The sequence below is a fragment of the Protopterus annectens genome, chromosome 1.part2, assembly GCF_019279795.1.
Source record: "Protopterus annectens isolate FY-2018-M chromosome 1.part2, PAN1.0, whole genome shotgun sequence".
NCBI lineage: Eukaryota > Metazoa > Chordata > Ceratodontiformes > Protopteridae > Protopterus > Protopterus annectens.
The window spans coordinates 1,108,804,999-1,108,822,214 of NC_056727.1; the positions used below are offsets into that span (position 1 = coordinate 1,108,804,999).

Consider the following 17,216-nt stretch of genomic DNA (forward strand, 5'->3'; position numbering starts at 1 on the left):
CAAGTTGGGTTGAAATCCCTAGAACTAGTGACTCTTGTGCCATTTGACTTGAAGATGTGCAGCATTTCAATTAGGCAGAGTTGGAGACTGTCCTATAGTCCAGGCACAAGTCACCTCTCAGCAGCATATAAGATACAGAGTAGGTTTCGAGTCCCTGTGTTTTCTTCGTGAGAAACCTCTGGGGTCTCTTGCTGCTGTAAGTCTCTGGTGATGTACATGCAAGAGGGTGTATTATACTCCATTAGTGGTCTGATGAGGGTTAAGTACAGTGGAGTTATAACATCTCTTGACCTGGATGCTATGCCCTTGCTTATAAGATGCGCTGCACAGAAGGCTTTTCTTACCACTGTGGAAACTTGGGGGTCAAAGTTAAAACTACTGTCAACCTGTGTTCCCAAGTGTCGCAAAACTGGGTTGGAACTCAGTGGGTACTGTCAATTTTGTAAGGAATTTTGTTTTGCCAAAAGGAATAATAATTCATTTTTTTGCATTTAATTTTAGACCATGGCTCTGGCACCAATCATTTGTTTGTGTCAGCCCTTCTTGTAATATGTTGACATCATTGGAGGATGCAATGATTGCTCCCAGTTTGCAATCATCAGTGAACTTGGTGAGCCAAAGGCCATCTACTTTGACCTGGACTTCTGAGAAATAGATGCCAAACAGTAAGGGGCCCAAGCACAGACCCCTGTGATACTCCACTGGTGACGGGTCTACTGCTGGAGGTGGATGGACTGAAGTCCTCTCTTCTGAGAGTTCTTTTTTGGTTGCCACAGCTATCAACACTGCATCTAAAGGTGGCCCCTCACTCCAGTGTTTTCTATCAGCCAGAGCAGATAAGATTTTATCAGGTTTCTTATGAATGGCTTCCACAATGTTTAGGTTCTTCCATGCCCATTGTGCCATCAGGTCAACTAAATGGTCAGTGGGTGTACCACCCAGGATGTTGATGAACTGGAACCAAAGGCCGCCAGGAACACAGACTCTTCTAGAGAAGGATCAACAGTGGAGCACCCCCCCCCCTTCTGCTTCATCAATTCGTGATTTTCACCAAAGGTAGACTTGGGGGATCTTTCTCCTTCATCAAAGTCTGTGTGGTCAGTGATGGACTCCAAAGACAAATCTGTGTGTTTCTCTTTATACTTATGTTTACAGTGTAGCCGCTCTATGGGAAGATCAGACGGTTCCAAGTCAGACAGGGAGCTTATTACATAAGCATCCTGGGGACTAGATTCTGTCTGTCCCTATCTAAGAGTGACGATGGAGAGAGACAGCTTCATTGTTAAGCTCTGGTAGGTCTGGTCTTGGTGAAGGCAGCTTATCCCTTGGAGTCGAAAGGACCTTCTGAAATGCCTCAAAAGCTGAAGATGCTATCGGTCCAAAGGAACTACTTGGCTTTAAGCTCATATGGAACCCCTCTGAACCAAAAGGCCTCAACTCCAAAGTGGACCTTGATGCGGAGCTATCAAGCACTGAGGGATTGAAAGATAAGGATGGTTCTGAGAGTCCCACTGTCGATACTTCCTTCTGGTCCCCAGCACCAAAGAATCAGCCCCGAGCCTCCAAATGAATCAGGGCCAAAAGAGGAAGGGATCCAATCGAGGTCAAAGTAAACAATGGTATAGGTCCTATCCTAGTTACCTTGAGACAGATCAGCACCAAAGCCACTAGATACGATGTTGGAACTTGTAATGGATGTGTAGTTTGTGCTGTACTCGGTATGTTCAATGGTGACAGTACCAAGAGAACTCTGAGCTGAATCTGAGCTCTCGGCAATCTCATCACCCAGTTAACTTCCTGTTCCGAATGGCACCTGTAAGACCAGGTGGATGAGGCTAACTTAGGAGGTCTGGAAAGTTTCCTGTCCTGTAACATTGGCAAATGCAAGCTAGGACTCATTGGTTGAGAACTGGGACCGATCACAAGACAAAATGAGCCAACAGGCCAATGGATCCGAAATGCCAAGGACTATTTGGATCAGATTCAGAAGCTGGAGTTGGATCAGGTAATCTTTTCTGGACTTCTCTAGCTTGTCGGTTTCAACATCCTTAGATTTCTCTTTGGATTTAGACTTCTCTACTCTTTTTCTCCTTAGCTGCTGGAGAAGTGAAGGTGGAAGGAGATGGTTCAACAGGAAAGAGACCTTTAAATATAAATTTTTCTTTCCTATGTTGAACAGCCCTAGCTTTGAAAGAAGTGCAAGCCTGTCAAGAAGTCTCTAAGGGCTCTGCCCCCAGGCAGTAGACACATTTCTGGTGAGGGTCTTGTGGAGGCAGACTACCGCCTTATTCCAAACATTTTTAAAGCCTCGTGTCTCTGACATATTGGACCCCATCACTAGACTAACTGGGACACAAGAATAAAACAGTACAAAAACACTATCTAAATACTAGCAATAATAACTTAACTACCTGGCCTACTAATTAAGTTAGAACATTAAGTAACCTACAAGCTTACTAATTAACACAAAAATATATAGCCTATATTATTTTATCTAATCATAACTTTAAGGGGGAGGAGCAGGAAAGGATATAATGTCTTGGTAAACGAGCAAGATAAATGGCGCCCTTGAAGACGCGTCTGAAATCTTCCACAGCAAATGAGATCTGAGGTGTTCAGGTGGGTTGCAGAAGATTGTGGGTAGGGAAGGTGTCAGATCTCCAGAGCAAAGTCTTCCCAGTACGTGCCAAGGTTGGATCCCATCAAATCAGACAACCCACAATTGAATCAGATGAAGACAGACAACACTGAATTTAGGGGTATTATCCATGGCTCCAGCCTCAAGGAGGGACCTGATACTCTGATTCTATTCACCAGGATCATTAAACTTGTGGGAAGAGAAGACCATGCATTTTCATAAAATAAGGGGCTGGGACCACCAAATCCAGTTTATTGTCCTTCATTTTTGTAAGGGTCATTCTGATTGTACAAATACTCAAATCATACAGCCTTTATATGTACAGATAAAGATAGCCATATGGATGAAAAGAAGATGGAGGCTGGATTCTCTCTCTCAATTAAGGAATAGCTTTGTATCTTACAACCCATACAAACTGAAAGAAAAACTTTTATGTAACAACTGTTATAAAAATACCTACATGTTTTCCACCGTCTACCACAGCAAGCAATAGAAACATTATTTCTTACATAAATACAATTAATTATCTGGAAACAATTCTGAATGAAACCCAACAGTCAAAAAATAAATAATCAGCTTTCATGGAGTCTCTGCAGAACTAGTTACTGTCACACCTGGACCCAAACTCATATCCTCTCTACAATTTTCTAGGTTGTTCTTTGGTTATATATTCCACACTGGCCTACCACACAGATTTCTGGCTAATCTGGAATTGATTTATAATAAATCTACAGAATTCATCTTTATTGTTGCATGAAGAACCCATCACTATGTTTTTTCTGTATGTCCTCAATGGTCATTTTAAACTAGATCAGTTTTTGATTACACACACATCTCCAATCTCCTTGCCAGTTCACTGCTTCTAAGCTAAGCATGGTACAATCGTCCAAGTGACATATGATCTCACAAACACCTCTTTCCAAAAAAATATCTATATCTATATATTATATATATATATCAATATGGGTCTACCTCAGAAGACTGAAGAACCAATACTGAATGTCAAACTACTGAAAATATTTTTAATGCAGGGGGGCAAGCCCTCCTTCACCCCTCATGTGGGGGCTACGTCCCCCACACCTCCTACTAAACTCCAAGATCGCACAACAGTGGAGAAGGGACAAATTCCATCATTCAGTATTTTCATCTTTCAGTATTTTGAGATTCAGTCTTTTGGTTTTTACTCTTCTGAAGTAGACCCATACATATATATGGGTCTACTTCAAAATAGTGAAATACCAGAATACCGAATCCCATTTCATCATGACGAAAATAGCAAAACTTCACTTAATCGAACAGTTACATCATAGGAAATGACACCCAGGAAAGGAACTACTTGCCAACCATGGACAAACTACACAAAGTAAATCAAACTCACCAAAGTGGGGGGCTGTGCCCTCCCTCACCCTCCCTAAACAAAATATACCAACTCCGAGATTGAATTATAGTGAGGAAAAGTACAAATCTCCATGGTGGCCAAGTGGTTCCTTTGCTGGGTGTCATTTTCAATGATGCAACCATTCCATTAAGTGAAATTTCGCTGTTTTCGTCTCGATGAAATGGGATCCAATATTCTGGTATTTCAATATTTTGAAATAGACTAATACACGCACACACATATATATATATATATATATATATATATATATATATATATACACACACACACACACACACACACACACACACACACACACACACACACATATATAAATATATTACCATAGTAGATATTCAGGTAGGATCTCTGCTGTAGGGTGACATCTGGCTAAACTTCCACAGCTCTGCACTGCTCATCCCCTGGCTGGTCTGACTTCATCCATCAAAGTAGGCAAGCTATGGAAATCTTTCCAGAAGTTATTACTTTAACAGTGGTCTATATAAAGAACACGGTTCAGTTTTGTAAGACACTAGAAACTTGCCATAACAGTAGGATCACCAATGCAGTACAGTTTCCCTCTAACAATCCTCCATTCATTCTCCCTTGTGCACTTGCAGGAATGATGGAATGGATAACAGCCACCTCATCCTCACCCAAGGCAAACCTGCAGCTACTTGCTTCCCTTGATCATGTTATTCTCATGGAAGTTGGGTTCTTAGATGTACCTGACCTGGCACTGAAAAGGGCAGGTAGTGGGAGAAGTCTTCCATCAACACAACCAGCTTTGTCACCTTGAGGGGACACTTATACTTTCTGTGGCGAGACTATTAGGGGATAGGGAATGCCATGCCTATCAGACAGGGATACAACAAATAACTGAGCTAGCTCCTTTTTATACCAAGAGCCTGGCTACATCCCTGGGGAAGAATACCTCTCAAACTTCTTAGCAAAATAAATCTGGACAAATACCAAAAAATGGGGTGATAAAGGCCAAAACATAGGGGCAGATTTTAAATATTTCTCCTGTAAACTTAGAAAGTTGCTAGAATAACAAATTCTGCATTAGTATGCATTTTCTGAAGGCTATTAAGTCTAAAACTTAAATGTCTGTCCTTGTTTAGTGACTTCAGTCCTCAATGATTTGCACAAAAAAACATACTTTTTATGAAGAACAGAGTGAAAAATATGAGACCAAAATCTGGACTTTCTGCAAAAAATCTAGAAAGTTGAGAGGTATGCTGGGGAGGAATAGTCAATATAGCTGGTTGTAGAAGGGGATCTAAGAAATCTGGAGGCCAGGCAAGTTGCTGAGTCAGAACTGCCTCTGGCAGAAATCTCAAAGGTCATTACTGCAGGAGTGATTCATATGAAGAACATTTTACTGGTCAGAAAATGAGCAAGGATACTTGTCCTTTTTGTAGTGGAGTAAAGCATTTTAGAAACTTGTATACTTCCAAGAAACCAATCCATTCCTACTTTACTGAGTCAGGCGAAAATATACTTACAAAAAATATTAAATATTATAGACTTGTATATTGCCTCCTTAGGCTTACATTTTTTCTGAATTGCTGAGCTTGTTTAGAAGGTACCACTCCCTGTGGCTTGCAAACTGTGACGGTACAGCAAAACAGTGCACATTTTAACACCTGTGTACAAATACACAAGAAGAAATTATGGTGCGTGCATCACTTCTATGCAATGTTTTTCTAAATAATAAACAGTTCAATACTATCTGAAATGTAAATAGTCAAATGCTGATTTAACACATGTATACAAACCAGCACCCAGAAATTAAAGCACACATCACCTCTACTAAATGTTTCACAAAATGTATTTACAGTTTACAGTCAAATACCGTCTGTAACATAGTCTAATACTGTCCTAAACATTAAGTTTTGTGGTTAGCATTTACTGTTTATTTACAATACTGTGCAGCAGTTACTGCATGAAGTGCAACTTAATGTTTCTTGACAATTTTCTCACTTGGCCGCCACTGGAAATGAACCACAACTCAATAGAACATTGAGATGATAAAGTGAAAACACAATACGGTTACTCTAGTATGCGTCTGCATTTTTTTCTGTTAAGTAAACTGACTAGTTATCTCATTCCTTTGTCCAGCCAGATTCACAAATGTACTTTACTACTCGAGACTGACACTACCATAACAACAATGTAAGACAAAAAAAAAATCCTATAACCTAGCAGAAATTCTGAAGCTGGTGGCATAATCTGTCTTAAATTTAATTTTAGAAAAAGTGAGGTGGTTTAATATGCATGCTTATCATAAAAGAAAACCTAGTACATACTGACTACTATAAGCAGTTAAGCTGAATCTAATGATAAAATCAAAAACGGATTTCCCACTCACAAAAAAGAATTACCGGTTATTGCATAAAGACTAAGGAATAGGGAAGGGTGTGTTATGAGAATTTAATGCTTCCTTGAAGAGTTGGGATGCTAAATAAACACACCAGTAAATGACCCAGACCAAGCGGTGCATTGTTTTCATTACACATTTTGCAAACTCTAGTGTTTATTTTTAATTAGTTTTTGGCCTTAAACGTTTCTTTCCTTAACTGCACAGCACAGACAATTGCACATTGTTCCCACTCTCTTGTTCTACACATTGCTATGCACATATAAATTCATTCACATTTCTTTGGACTTCAGCATTTTAAACATATTCATGCACTTTACTCAGCAGCTTGCAAATAGCCTTGCTAGTTCATACAAATTATTTACACATTTTTCTAATTAAAAGCAAGCCTAAGCACAAGAACTAAACCATGAAATATCAGCCCAGAACATAAAAATAAATATAAAAATAAATGCAACAACACTGCCTTCTGTTCTTGTTTCACTCAAGATGTGCGCTCAGAAAACAACAGATTACTCCAAGGATAATGTTACAACCTATGAGACATTGGGGCAAGTACAGAACAGCTTTACAGCAGTTACACCATTACAGTGAGAGACAGATGTTGCCGAGTAGTGTATCCTAAGGTATCAGCAATGATGTGGCTGAGAGTAAGCATCACACACAGCAGCATTAACGGCAGGAACGAGGATGCCAATTCATTTCATCACAGCACTGACAGTAAAAGGAAAAAATCTCCCCTGCACCTCTCCTTAATTTTAGTGTACAGAATTTCAAAGTAATAAGAGAAATGGCATCAGGAATAGTAAAGACAGACTGCACATTTGGCATATAAGCATGGACTAGCATACTATTTTCATAACCTTCAGAGACGGCAAAGCTCAGAAGTAACACGGAGATACAAGGCGAAGAAAGGGCAGACTACAGAAAACGCCATCACATTCTTTCTGATCCAGCAACAGAAGACATTTGTCAATTCAAAAAGCAAATACAAATGCAGACATGTCCTACAACTATTGATGACATTACCACACATTATAAAATGTGGCTTCAGAGTTAAACTGCGTTAAAGTACCTGAAAACAAACCTACAAAGTGTGATCAAAAGGCTAGCTAAGCACAGGCATATACCAAACAGAGAAGAGCTGACTAGATGGAACTAATGTATATTAAAAAATATCCTTACAGATGACTGACTTTTATACTAAAACATATACCAAACTGATACTATTTCAACAGAACTCACTGTAAATATAATTCACATTGCATATTTTATACTACTTTCCTTGTATTGACTAATTCTAGTCATTATTACTGGAGCTTTTGTCTTTGGCAACCAATGAAAACAAGCAGTGTCTAGATGGAACTCCCAATCAAGAGAGAAGAATGACTGAATAAAAATCCCTCTAAGTGACCACTGCATCTCTGCCTGCCACGTGATCAAAGGCCTAATGCTCAATCACAATGAGCCAAAACAGACCAACTGTCAATGCAAGGGTGGCCGCGGTTAGCGTTGTCGCCTCACAGCAAGGGGTTCTACGGTTTGATTCTCAGCTAGAGGGCCTTCTGTGCCGAGTCTACATCTCCTCCCGGTGGTCACGTGGGTTTCCTTTGGGTGCTCCAGTTTCCTCCTACATTCGAAAGACATGCAGTAGGTTGATTTGACATTATAAAATGGCCATAGGTGAGTGTGTATGTGCGAGTGAGTGGTACGAATGAACTACTGCAGCAGGGCTAGCCAATTGGCTAGAGATGATTGCCACTGCAAAAGTGACACCACAATCCCATGTGCAAAATGGGAAAAAGGGGTTGAGGATGTATGGAAGGAATGCAATGGGTGGAATAAACACATTCTCCTAGCATGCAGTAAACCTGGAACCTGGGGTAGATTAGCAAGGGGTTATCCCATGTACTGCACCCTGCAAGGGAAGATGGGGGTAAAAGCAGTGACTCTTTTCTTCATGTAAAATAACCCTTAGTTCTTAAAGTGTGCTTTTAAATATTTAAATTTAGTCAGAACAGCACTTGAGTTCTCTGTTTTCAGGTCTATGACTTAGACTCCATCAACTTTACCAGTGCAGCCATGGCAGTAGATATGTTAAGTCTGCCTATATTTTTTACTCATATTCCTCCTTCCTCGGTTGTTTGCCACTGACAGCCAACCCACAGCCAGTGTCTGCCTCAAGCTTGGAGATCAAAAGCAGGAATTACATTATTCTTGGCTAAGGCATCCTCAAATGTTTCCTCTTGCCAGATATAGGGAGTAACTACAAGAACTGTTGTGGGTTTACTTTTGTATGCACTCACTATAACCTATCAGATGCACCAGCCTAATATGTGCAATTTAGGTTTTCCAGCCTTTATACAGAACAAGATGGCACTTGTCAAACCTCAATCTCCTGACAAGGACAGCAGTACAATCATGCTGGGTCACGACACTTCCAGTCAACCCTCTGTAAACTTGGGGTTATTCCTGAATATGGGGTCACAAGCAGTGCAAAACTTGGATATAGTGTTATTTAAAAGTGGAGTCTGTGGTACTACTAATACAGAACAGACCTAAATGAGTACATTTGTTTATTTTACCTTTTGACAGACAGATAATTTGACTGGCCAAAAGACCATTTTCAGCCAGAGTACAGGCCAAGAGAACAGGAATAAAAATATCATGAACAATTACTTAATGTAGTCATCAGCCAGCATGTTTTTGGGAGTACCCTAGACAGCCAAGAGAAAAACATACAAATTCCATACAGACAGTGACCCACAAGCAAAACTGAGTGCTGGACTCCGGAGTTGTGAGGCATAAATCTTTTCAGTGAGTCACCATACTGCCTACCACATATTTGCTCAACACAAAACTATAACTTAAAATTACAAGCATACTCTATTCAGTTTTTTACCTTAAATTGATCACAGCATAATTCTGGATAGCAGTGATAAGCTGTATTGTATTTCTATGTACTGGGGGAACACTAACTGGAACTTTGAACTCTGCTTCATCAAGGCAAACATAAATATTATAAGTTGTGTGAATATGAATTAGATTCAATGCTGGATCACAAGAAATATACTTCCACTACCATCCAAGTCTAACAACCACTGCTGCAATTTCAGTCCTCCCTGGTTAATGAGCACAACATTCCCACTGCAACATGTACGAAGAAAGGGTGGAGCACATTCTGATAAGGTGCCGATTTCATAAAAGGTAATGGAAACTTGAGTGGAAAAAATGACAGATTACTACTACACTTTTCCATTTTTAACAGTGTAACAGTCATTTCAAGAAAAAACATTTAAGCTGTCATTCAAAAGCAGATTAATCCAAACATCCTCAAGCTAATAAAACAACTTGTACCTTTCAGTGCACAACAAAATACCTCAATGAAACTAGCTCAAAGTAAAGCACTTTGTTTATGAAGTTCTTTGTAGTAAGCCTCTACACACACTGCCGCATTCCTTAAAAGCAGCAATGCTTATTCTGCAGAACTGATCCCCAAATTTCACGTTTTAGTTACATATTATCCAGACCTGCTGTAAACTTCAGTCATTGCCTCAGCAGCGAGCTACTACTTGGGTATGTGATTTCACTCACTCACCACTGCTTGTCGGACTTACAGATCCAGAAAAGACAGACTGTCCCATTTTTCATCTCTGCTTCCCATAGAACATCTTGAACAATCATACAAGTCAGTCAGAAGTCTTGAACAGGTCACAATTAAGGAACTGAATTATGAGCTTTGGAGGTAGTGGCTCTCCCCTATTCAACTCAGCTGAGTTCCTGCTCCTCCTGTGTGTCTACGTCTCTGTACTGGCGTTTGTGGATTTCATAAATAAGCAAGCATATGCCAGTTCTTACAAGTGAATGCCTATCATTCCTAAGAGCAAAGTGTTTGGGGTTAGAGGTTATATGGGAGGATCCTTTCTACAAACCAGCATACTGAGTAAGTGACTGCATATCTTAATTCATTAGCATTGGATCACCCACCCAAAACACTGCTGCATGATATAAGTGAAACACGGTAAATTTAAATATACAAGAGAATGTTTCAGAGAATAGCAAAGTTAGAAAGGATGATGAAACAGTTCTGTTTTATTAGCTTTATAACACATTTAGCCAGCCACTAATTTAGAAAGTGAATGAAAGGTGTTTAGCAATTTTCCAGTTCAAATAAGTGGTTACTGCTGACTTCAATATTGTGAGAATTATGTTTGCTTCTCAGAGAACAAAGAATAGGATATTAAAAAGTTGTGAGCATTGGCTAGTAGGGGAGTGGCTACTAATAGTTTCAGAAACAAGCTACTAGGTTACTGGTATATTAAAATGAGAAAAAAACATTTTTCTTTCTAGAAATAATCCAGTTATATAAACATAAATAAATTTAGAGGAAAAGAAAAGGAAATTGTGCAATAACATGCTGATGACTATATAGAACTGAATTACCTGCTTAGTTCAGCCTGTCATTTTCCTCATCTATACTACAACTGCATATCATTCCTTTCCTGCAATTTATTTTGCCCTTTTCAATCAGGTCACATTAAGCCCCTCACAGTTCTGTCCCATTTCTTTTCTCACTGGCTGATTGCAGTCACACTGCCATGGCTGATTGTAGTCACACTACCAGATGGATAAGGAGGGCTGAAGCAAACCAAATTCTCAGGAGGTTTGGACTTGTTTGCCCTACCCTCTATTTGATGCAATGTCTTCAATGCATGCAAGTCATTAACAGTCTTGCAGTCAGCATCCCAGGGTTATAGTTCTTTGTTTTCAAGGTGGGCTGCACCCCCTGCTGCAAATCCCATGTCCCCCCTGGACAGGCCAGCCAGCAAAACTGATGCTCCTTCCCTAGCTTCACACCCCAGCTAATTCTTCTGAGGCATGTATGCTTGGACATCTGAGTTTTTACACTACTCAGTTGTGCTAAAGGTAACTTTGGAACCTTACCATACATTATGTAAAGGCTGAATTCCTTACACCTCTCCTACAATTATAATCTCTGTCTGCAAACAACATTCTTCATCATATTTAATATGGTGTTTAACATCCTCTACATCCACCCATCTTGTCTAGAATATACACATAAAGGTATTTTAGTGTCCCCTTTTAGGATTTCTTGTCCTATGTATTGTTTATATCCCATTTATGTTCAAGATAATGGCACACTGCTGTGCATGCCTGGCTCCAGGAATAGCATAACTGCTTGGTGGGCATGCCTCAACATCATAGGTGTCTGTACAGCAGCAGCAGCCCTTGTCCCCTTTTCCCCTCAGAATGGGTAAAACAAGTACCAGTTGGTCATCACACCCACAGCTCTTCCGGCGCCTGAATCAGTAGTCTAACTTAGGCCATGTGGGTCATTGTCTGAGCTTTATCCAGCTACTCCACAGAGCCAGGGAGGCGTTAAAGGTTGGAGTGTGGTTTCTTGTCTAGACAGAAGGAATGCAGAAGTGTAGTATATTCACCTTTGCTTTCTGTTTGGGCTTGAGCCCTGAGGGACCCCAGACTAACCTTTCAGATTTCCCGGACACTTTTTTTTTAAACCCTTGCTCCCCTCACAATGTTTGCCCTTACCCTGACACAATGGTAGTTGGGTCAGTTTTTGAAGGATAGTTCATGTTCTATTTAGGTATAGGAGAACAGAACAGTTGTTTGACTGATTCTGTAGTTTTCTCTTCCCCAGCTTTTAATGGTCTCTTGTGAAGGGGACCAAACAGCAAGTCCTGGTCCACAGGTAAATTGAGGAAATGCATTTTTTGACATCTTCTGGCAGGGTAAACATCCCCTGCCAGACATGTCTCTTGACTGTTAACTCTGGGGAAGCAACCCTTGATGCTGTATCAACAGTATCATAACCATACTTGGTGGCACATTTAACCATGTGAGAAGCAGACTGGGCCAAATGAAATATTTTTTTTTACTTTAGGGCGCTGTCAGGACTCCCTTATTAAATACTTCAATTACTAGAGGATTTCATTCCGATACCGGATTATATGGGTCTGACAAATGGGGGCTCTGAAAGCCACAGTTACTGATGAATGCATTTTCACCTTCTCAAAGGGGTCAAAGCTGTTCTGTTCATTGGGAATGATAATGGGGCTTGAAACCAACTTAGACAATCTTACAGCAATCAAGAACTCCATTGCTGGATACACTACAGAGTTCCTGTAAAGATCCTTACCAAGATCCTGAACAAATGATCACACTTCTTAAAAGCTGGGATTTGACAGCCATTTTCCAGGAAGGATGAAAGGAGGAAACCTGCACGTCCTTAACCACTGAAACAATGACCAATAACTTTAGGGCATTCAACTCTAGAAAGACTAACTATATCTTCTGTACTTTCAACACTTTCCTAGATTCCAGTTCAAAGTAGCCTTTCATAAGACACAAGGTCTCACCAAATGAAATATAGTCTTGGGAAGAACCACAGGTTAGAGTGTTCTTTCCTCATCATCTATGTCACAGCTGAGAGAAAAAGACATTTGAGGTCTACATGCCAGGCCTTCCTCCTCTGAATCTCAGGAGTCTGACTCTTTCAGGAGAGAGTTCCCCTTCTCCACTTTTTGGGAAGTGAGGGCATGACCATGGAAACAAAGTTTGTGCGGTTTGGTTTGCAGGTTCTGTAAAAGGGTAAAATCCTGTGCCAGCTTTAATTAGTCCTGGGTGGAAGACTAAGAGGGACAGGAAGTGAAGACTCTCCCCTAGTTAGCAGACAGTGGCAAGGGTCCTGACACGGCAAATGTCTGCAGCTCAGGCATATGGATCCTCAATAGTGAGGAAGTGACTACTTCAGATGCTAGGATACAAGGCCAATAGTTCAGGGTTTTCACTCTACAGCTTTTGGTGTCCATGTGAACACTACGAGGATGTCATCCTCCCCAGTGCAAAATGACAAAAGGCATTTTATTTGGACACTTGAAAACCGACATGCAATCAGTGTGTGGATGCAGTACCTTTAGCCTTGGAGGCTGTGCTGGGAGCCAAATGCATGGAAGCCTCTTGAGGGGTAATCCCCAGAATGAAAGTGACATCACCAATCTTCCATTCAACCTTCTGATGGTGGGTCTGCTTCTCAACATACTTTTTAAAAAGGACATCCAAACGTAGGCAACTTTTGGGGGTTGCTAGACATGGCAGCCTACTAGGATAGGGACTCCAGCTTCTTACCTTGTTAGGAATTTTGCTGATGGGATTTTCTTATCAAAAGGGCACAGAAAACACAAGAGGAAATGATGTGGAAGGGACCCAAGCAAAATAAGAACCAATACTGAAATCCTCATGGGTGATCTGATGATCACACACACTTCAATATATTTTTTGGAATGGACGTATATAATACTAACCCTAATGATACCGAACCCTAAGCTACAAACATGCAATAAGTTCAACAGTACAAACATTTTCAGAAAAACTATCTCCAACAGGATATTTATTTGAAGGTACATGCTGAACTGCTGAACGCACTAACAAACAGTGAATATGAACAGCACTGCAGAAATAAAGTTCTAAATACAGCATGAGTTGATGCCATCTTTATACCAGGAGCATGTCAAGATTCCTGGAATAGATGTGGTCACGTGGCAGGGGTGGGAAGTGCAAAGCTTGGGATGCCAGACTGATGTTGTGCCTCTGCCTGAAGCTGAAATCCATATGATCATGATTGCTCCAACAGTGAATATCAACAAAACATCCTAAAACTATCTAGGGAGGGACAGAAAATGTATTAAAAGAGTTATCAAGTTGAAAACAAAGACAAAAAAAATTGTTTTACTAAAGATATGAGGGCTGCTATAAGGGAACTACAGAAAATATTCAGGGATTGAAAGGAAAAGGAGGAAAATCACATGAAAGAATTCACTGGAGGTTATAAAAGACCAGCAAAGTACATTATAAGGCCTTCTTTTGATACAAAGGGGAAAGAAAGAAGGCAGGAAGACTGGCTGGTGAACTAGTTTGAAAAGGGAAAAGCATAGGATGATTAAAGAACACACTGAAGTTCTTTAATGACTGTTTTGCATCCCAGTGCCCCATAGAAGCATAAGGAAAAGTGTCCGTCTTGGGTGATGGGGTGAAAGAGAAGGATGTGTACATGAGGAAATAATGGTAGAGATCTGAACGAGGACAAAATAGTGGGAGCAGATAGGATCTGTCAAGGAGCCCAAAAATGGTTACTGGGGCTTTGCCAAAATATGTAACACAGATTTTCAGCAGGTCCCTTAGGGATGGGATAGCCCCAGGGCACTAGGGAAAAGCAACAGTAGTACCACTCTACAACAGTGGAGCAAGGACTCCTCCTAACAACTAAAGCCCAGTGAGCCGGAAGTGAAAACCTAAGACTGCTGGAGTAGTACAGGGTGATACACAAATTCTAGTACAGATTCAGCATGCACATGGTCAAAGTGGATTTCACAAAAAGCTTCTGATTCAGTCCCACACTGCAGGCTTCTTTCAAAAATGAGCGGGGTAGTAGTGGGCAGCAAACTTTATGGCTGGATGCAGTTGTTTTATAAAAGGGCACATATACCAAGCAGTCAGGGAGAGTTATCATAAGATACAGAAACTGACCAGATGTGTCCTACAGGGGCTACAACTTGGTCTAGTCATACTCTGTGTGCTCATCCCAAACCTCATGTGGGGCAGGTTAGACTTGTTCAGTCTTTTTACAGGTGACATCAAGTTGAGGGGAGTGCTGACAGTTAAGGAACAAAGCAAGAACAGAGGATTAAGGAAAATGGAAAAATGGGCAAAAAAGGAAAACTTCACTTCAACTGGTCTAAATACATGAAGTTGAAAGGAGCCACTGCAGACTCCCTGTTAAAACTCAAAGCACAGAACTAGGAGTCTTTAAAAAGTGTTCAAGTTAGACTTCTTTTAAGACCTTAAACTGAGCTGCACAAACCCAAATATGCAAAATACAGAAGCAAAGGATTAGGGGGAAGCCTTCAGAGGCTGGTTATACAGGAGACGGGTTCTTGCTAAACAGGACTCGGGTTATATACAGATACAGTAAACCTAAACCATCATGCACTAAGGAACAGGTGCTGGTAAAATGAAAAAAAAAAAGGGGGGGGGGCATGATCAGCACATCAGAAGGATATATCATAATCCTGACAATGAAGATACTTTTCTAATGGACACAGTGGCTGACAGGTGGAATTATTTACCAGAATGGGTAGTAGAAACTAAGCCAGTTACATATCTGGGATGAAGGAAGGATAGTGGGATAATAAGTAGCTTTAGTCTAGTTAGAACAAGTGAACAGAATGAACTGGATCATGTTATCTCAACTTATATGCTGTTAAATTTTGTTAAACATGTCCTTCTCAAACAGCTGTTTAGTAGTTACTGCTCAGTATGGCTACCTCAAAACCTGAAGGAAAAGTTCTTCTTCTATGAATAATAGTTTTGACTCCTTTTTTTCTTCACATTTTGCTGTGGTTATTTTACAACTAAAGTTTAGTTTAAGCCCTTGCATATATTTCACTTTTGAACTGCAGCTTTTCTCCCTGGGTTACCAATGAAAATGGCCCATAGTTCAGTTGGGAAAACTGCTCAACAAAATATAAATGAAAAGAAAATCTTAAAGTGCCCCCAATATGCTAAAACTGACCATTATAAAAGCTGAACACTATTTGCTTTCTCTCATTTGGATGGTACATACCACTGAAACAGAGATGTCGCTTGTACGTTAGACCACTAATACACTGGTTACTGGCACAATTACTATAAAGACTAATAGAGATCATCAACTAATCGGTCTGTCAAATCTACTGTTTAGACCCCCCCATCTATTCAGCAGCAAATAAAGTGTAACTGGCCCCATTTGTTCTGATCCCATTGCGAACTATAACTTCCATCCAAATACAATAGCTTCTGTTAGTAATACAGCAGCACTTTAAAAAAATACATAGCAAGAAATTATGAAAGCAGATATGTGGTCCTTAGTTTAAGCTTTAAGACCAAATAGCAAACTGTATAAATTTTGGTGGTGCTGCAATAGCGTTGTCGCCTCACAGTAAGACGCTGTCCGGTTCGATTCTCAGCTAGAGCGTCTTCTGCGTGGAGACATGCGTGAATGGGCATACCATCGTTGAAGGTTGTGCGTCAGGGCTGGTAACTCGGCACGTAAAATTCAACTAACAATCATTAGCGGACCGGAGTTCCGCTGTGGCGACCCCTAACTGGGAAAAGCCGAAAGACACAACATAAATTTTACTATCCCTTATTAAACTACCTGATGTACACCCTATATGTTCTAGAATTTCCTCATGGCATCTTCAAACAATCTTCCACATCACTAAACTATACCTCTTGATTTGTTTTCCTGCATTCCTCCTCTTTGAAAGATGCAATATACTCATAAAAAACTCTGCTTATGGCTTCAAGCAAAATAGCATCTCTGAGAGCTCTGAAATAGGCATTTCCCACCACACTTTGATTTAATTAAACAAATGGTCATTTACATACTCTCAAGTAGTATCTTCCATCAAAATCACAGAATCTCAGATTAAAAAATGAAGAGTTAAATGAACAGTCACCAGAAAAATACACTCAATTGTCTAACTTGCCTCCCTTACTCGCACAGTTATTCATCTTTGTTGTTTGCAATCCTGAAAGAGAACAAAAAATTAAATGGCAGCCTTGCCAGTGGCATACAGAGAAAAAAGCCCTGACTACAACCCTAGAAACCAGAGCTCAGTTAGTGGCTTACATAATTGACAGTGCAGGCAGGGAGGATATGAATGCCTGTCTTGGTGGGGAGGGTTCCGTGAACATCTCTCTAGTGCTTGTCCTAGATGGAAGACAGCATCCTGGAC

General features: G+C 40.4%; 1 protein-coding gene across 4 annotated transcripts in view; it reads right to left on the reverse strand.

Moving 5' to 3' along the window:
- LOC122792248 (phosphatase and actin regulator 4-like) overlaps positions 1-17,216 on the reverse strand; it is a 2,537,344-nt gene that overhangs the window by 1,173,280 nt on the left and 1,346,848 nt on the right. Inside the window, exon 1 of one of the 4 annotated variants that reach the window (XM_044059997.1) lies at positions 9,998-10,183. The exons of the other annotated variants lie outside the window; for them this stretch is intronic. Coding sequence (XP_043915932.1) covers positions 9,998-10,043 — 46 coding nt within the window. The 5' untranslated portion in view covers positions 10,044-10,183. Of the gene's footprint in view, positions 1-9,997; positions 10,184-17,216 lie in introns of those variants that run through there. 4 annotated transcript variants of the gene reach the window in all.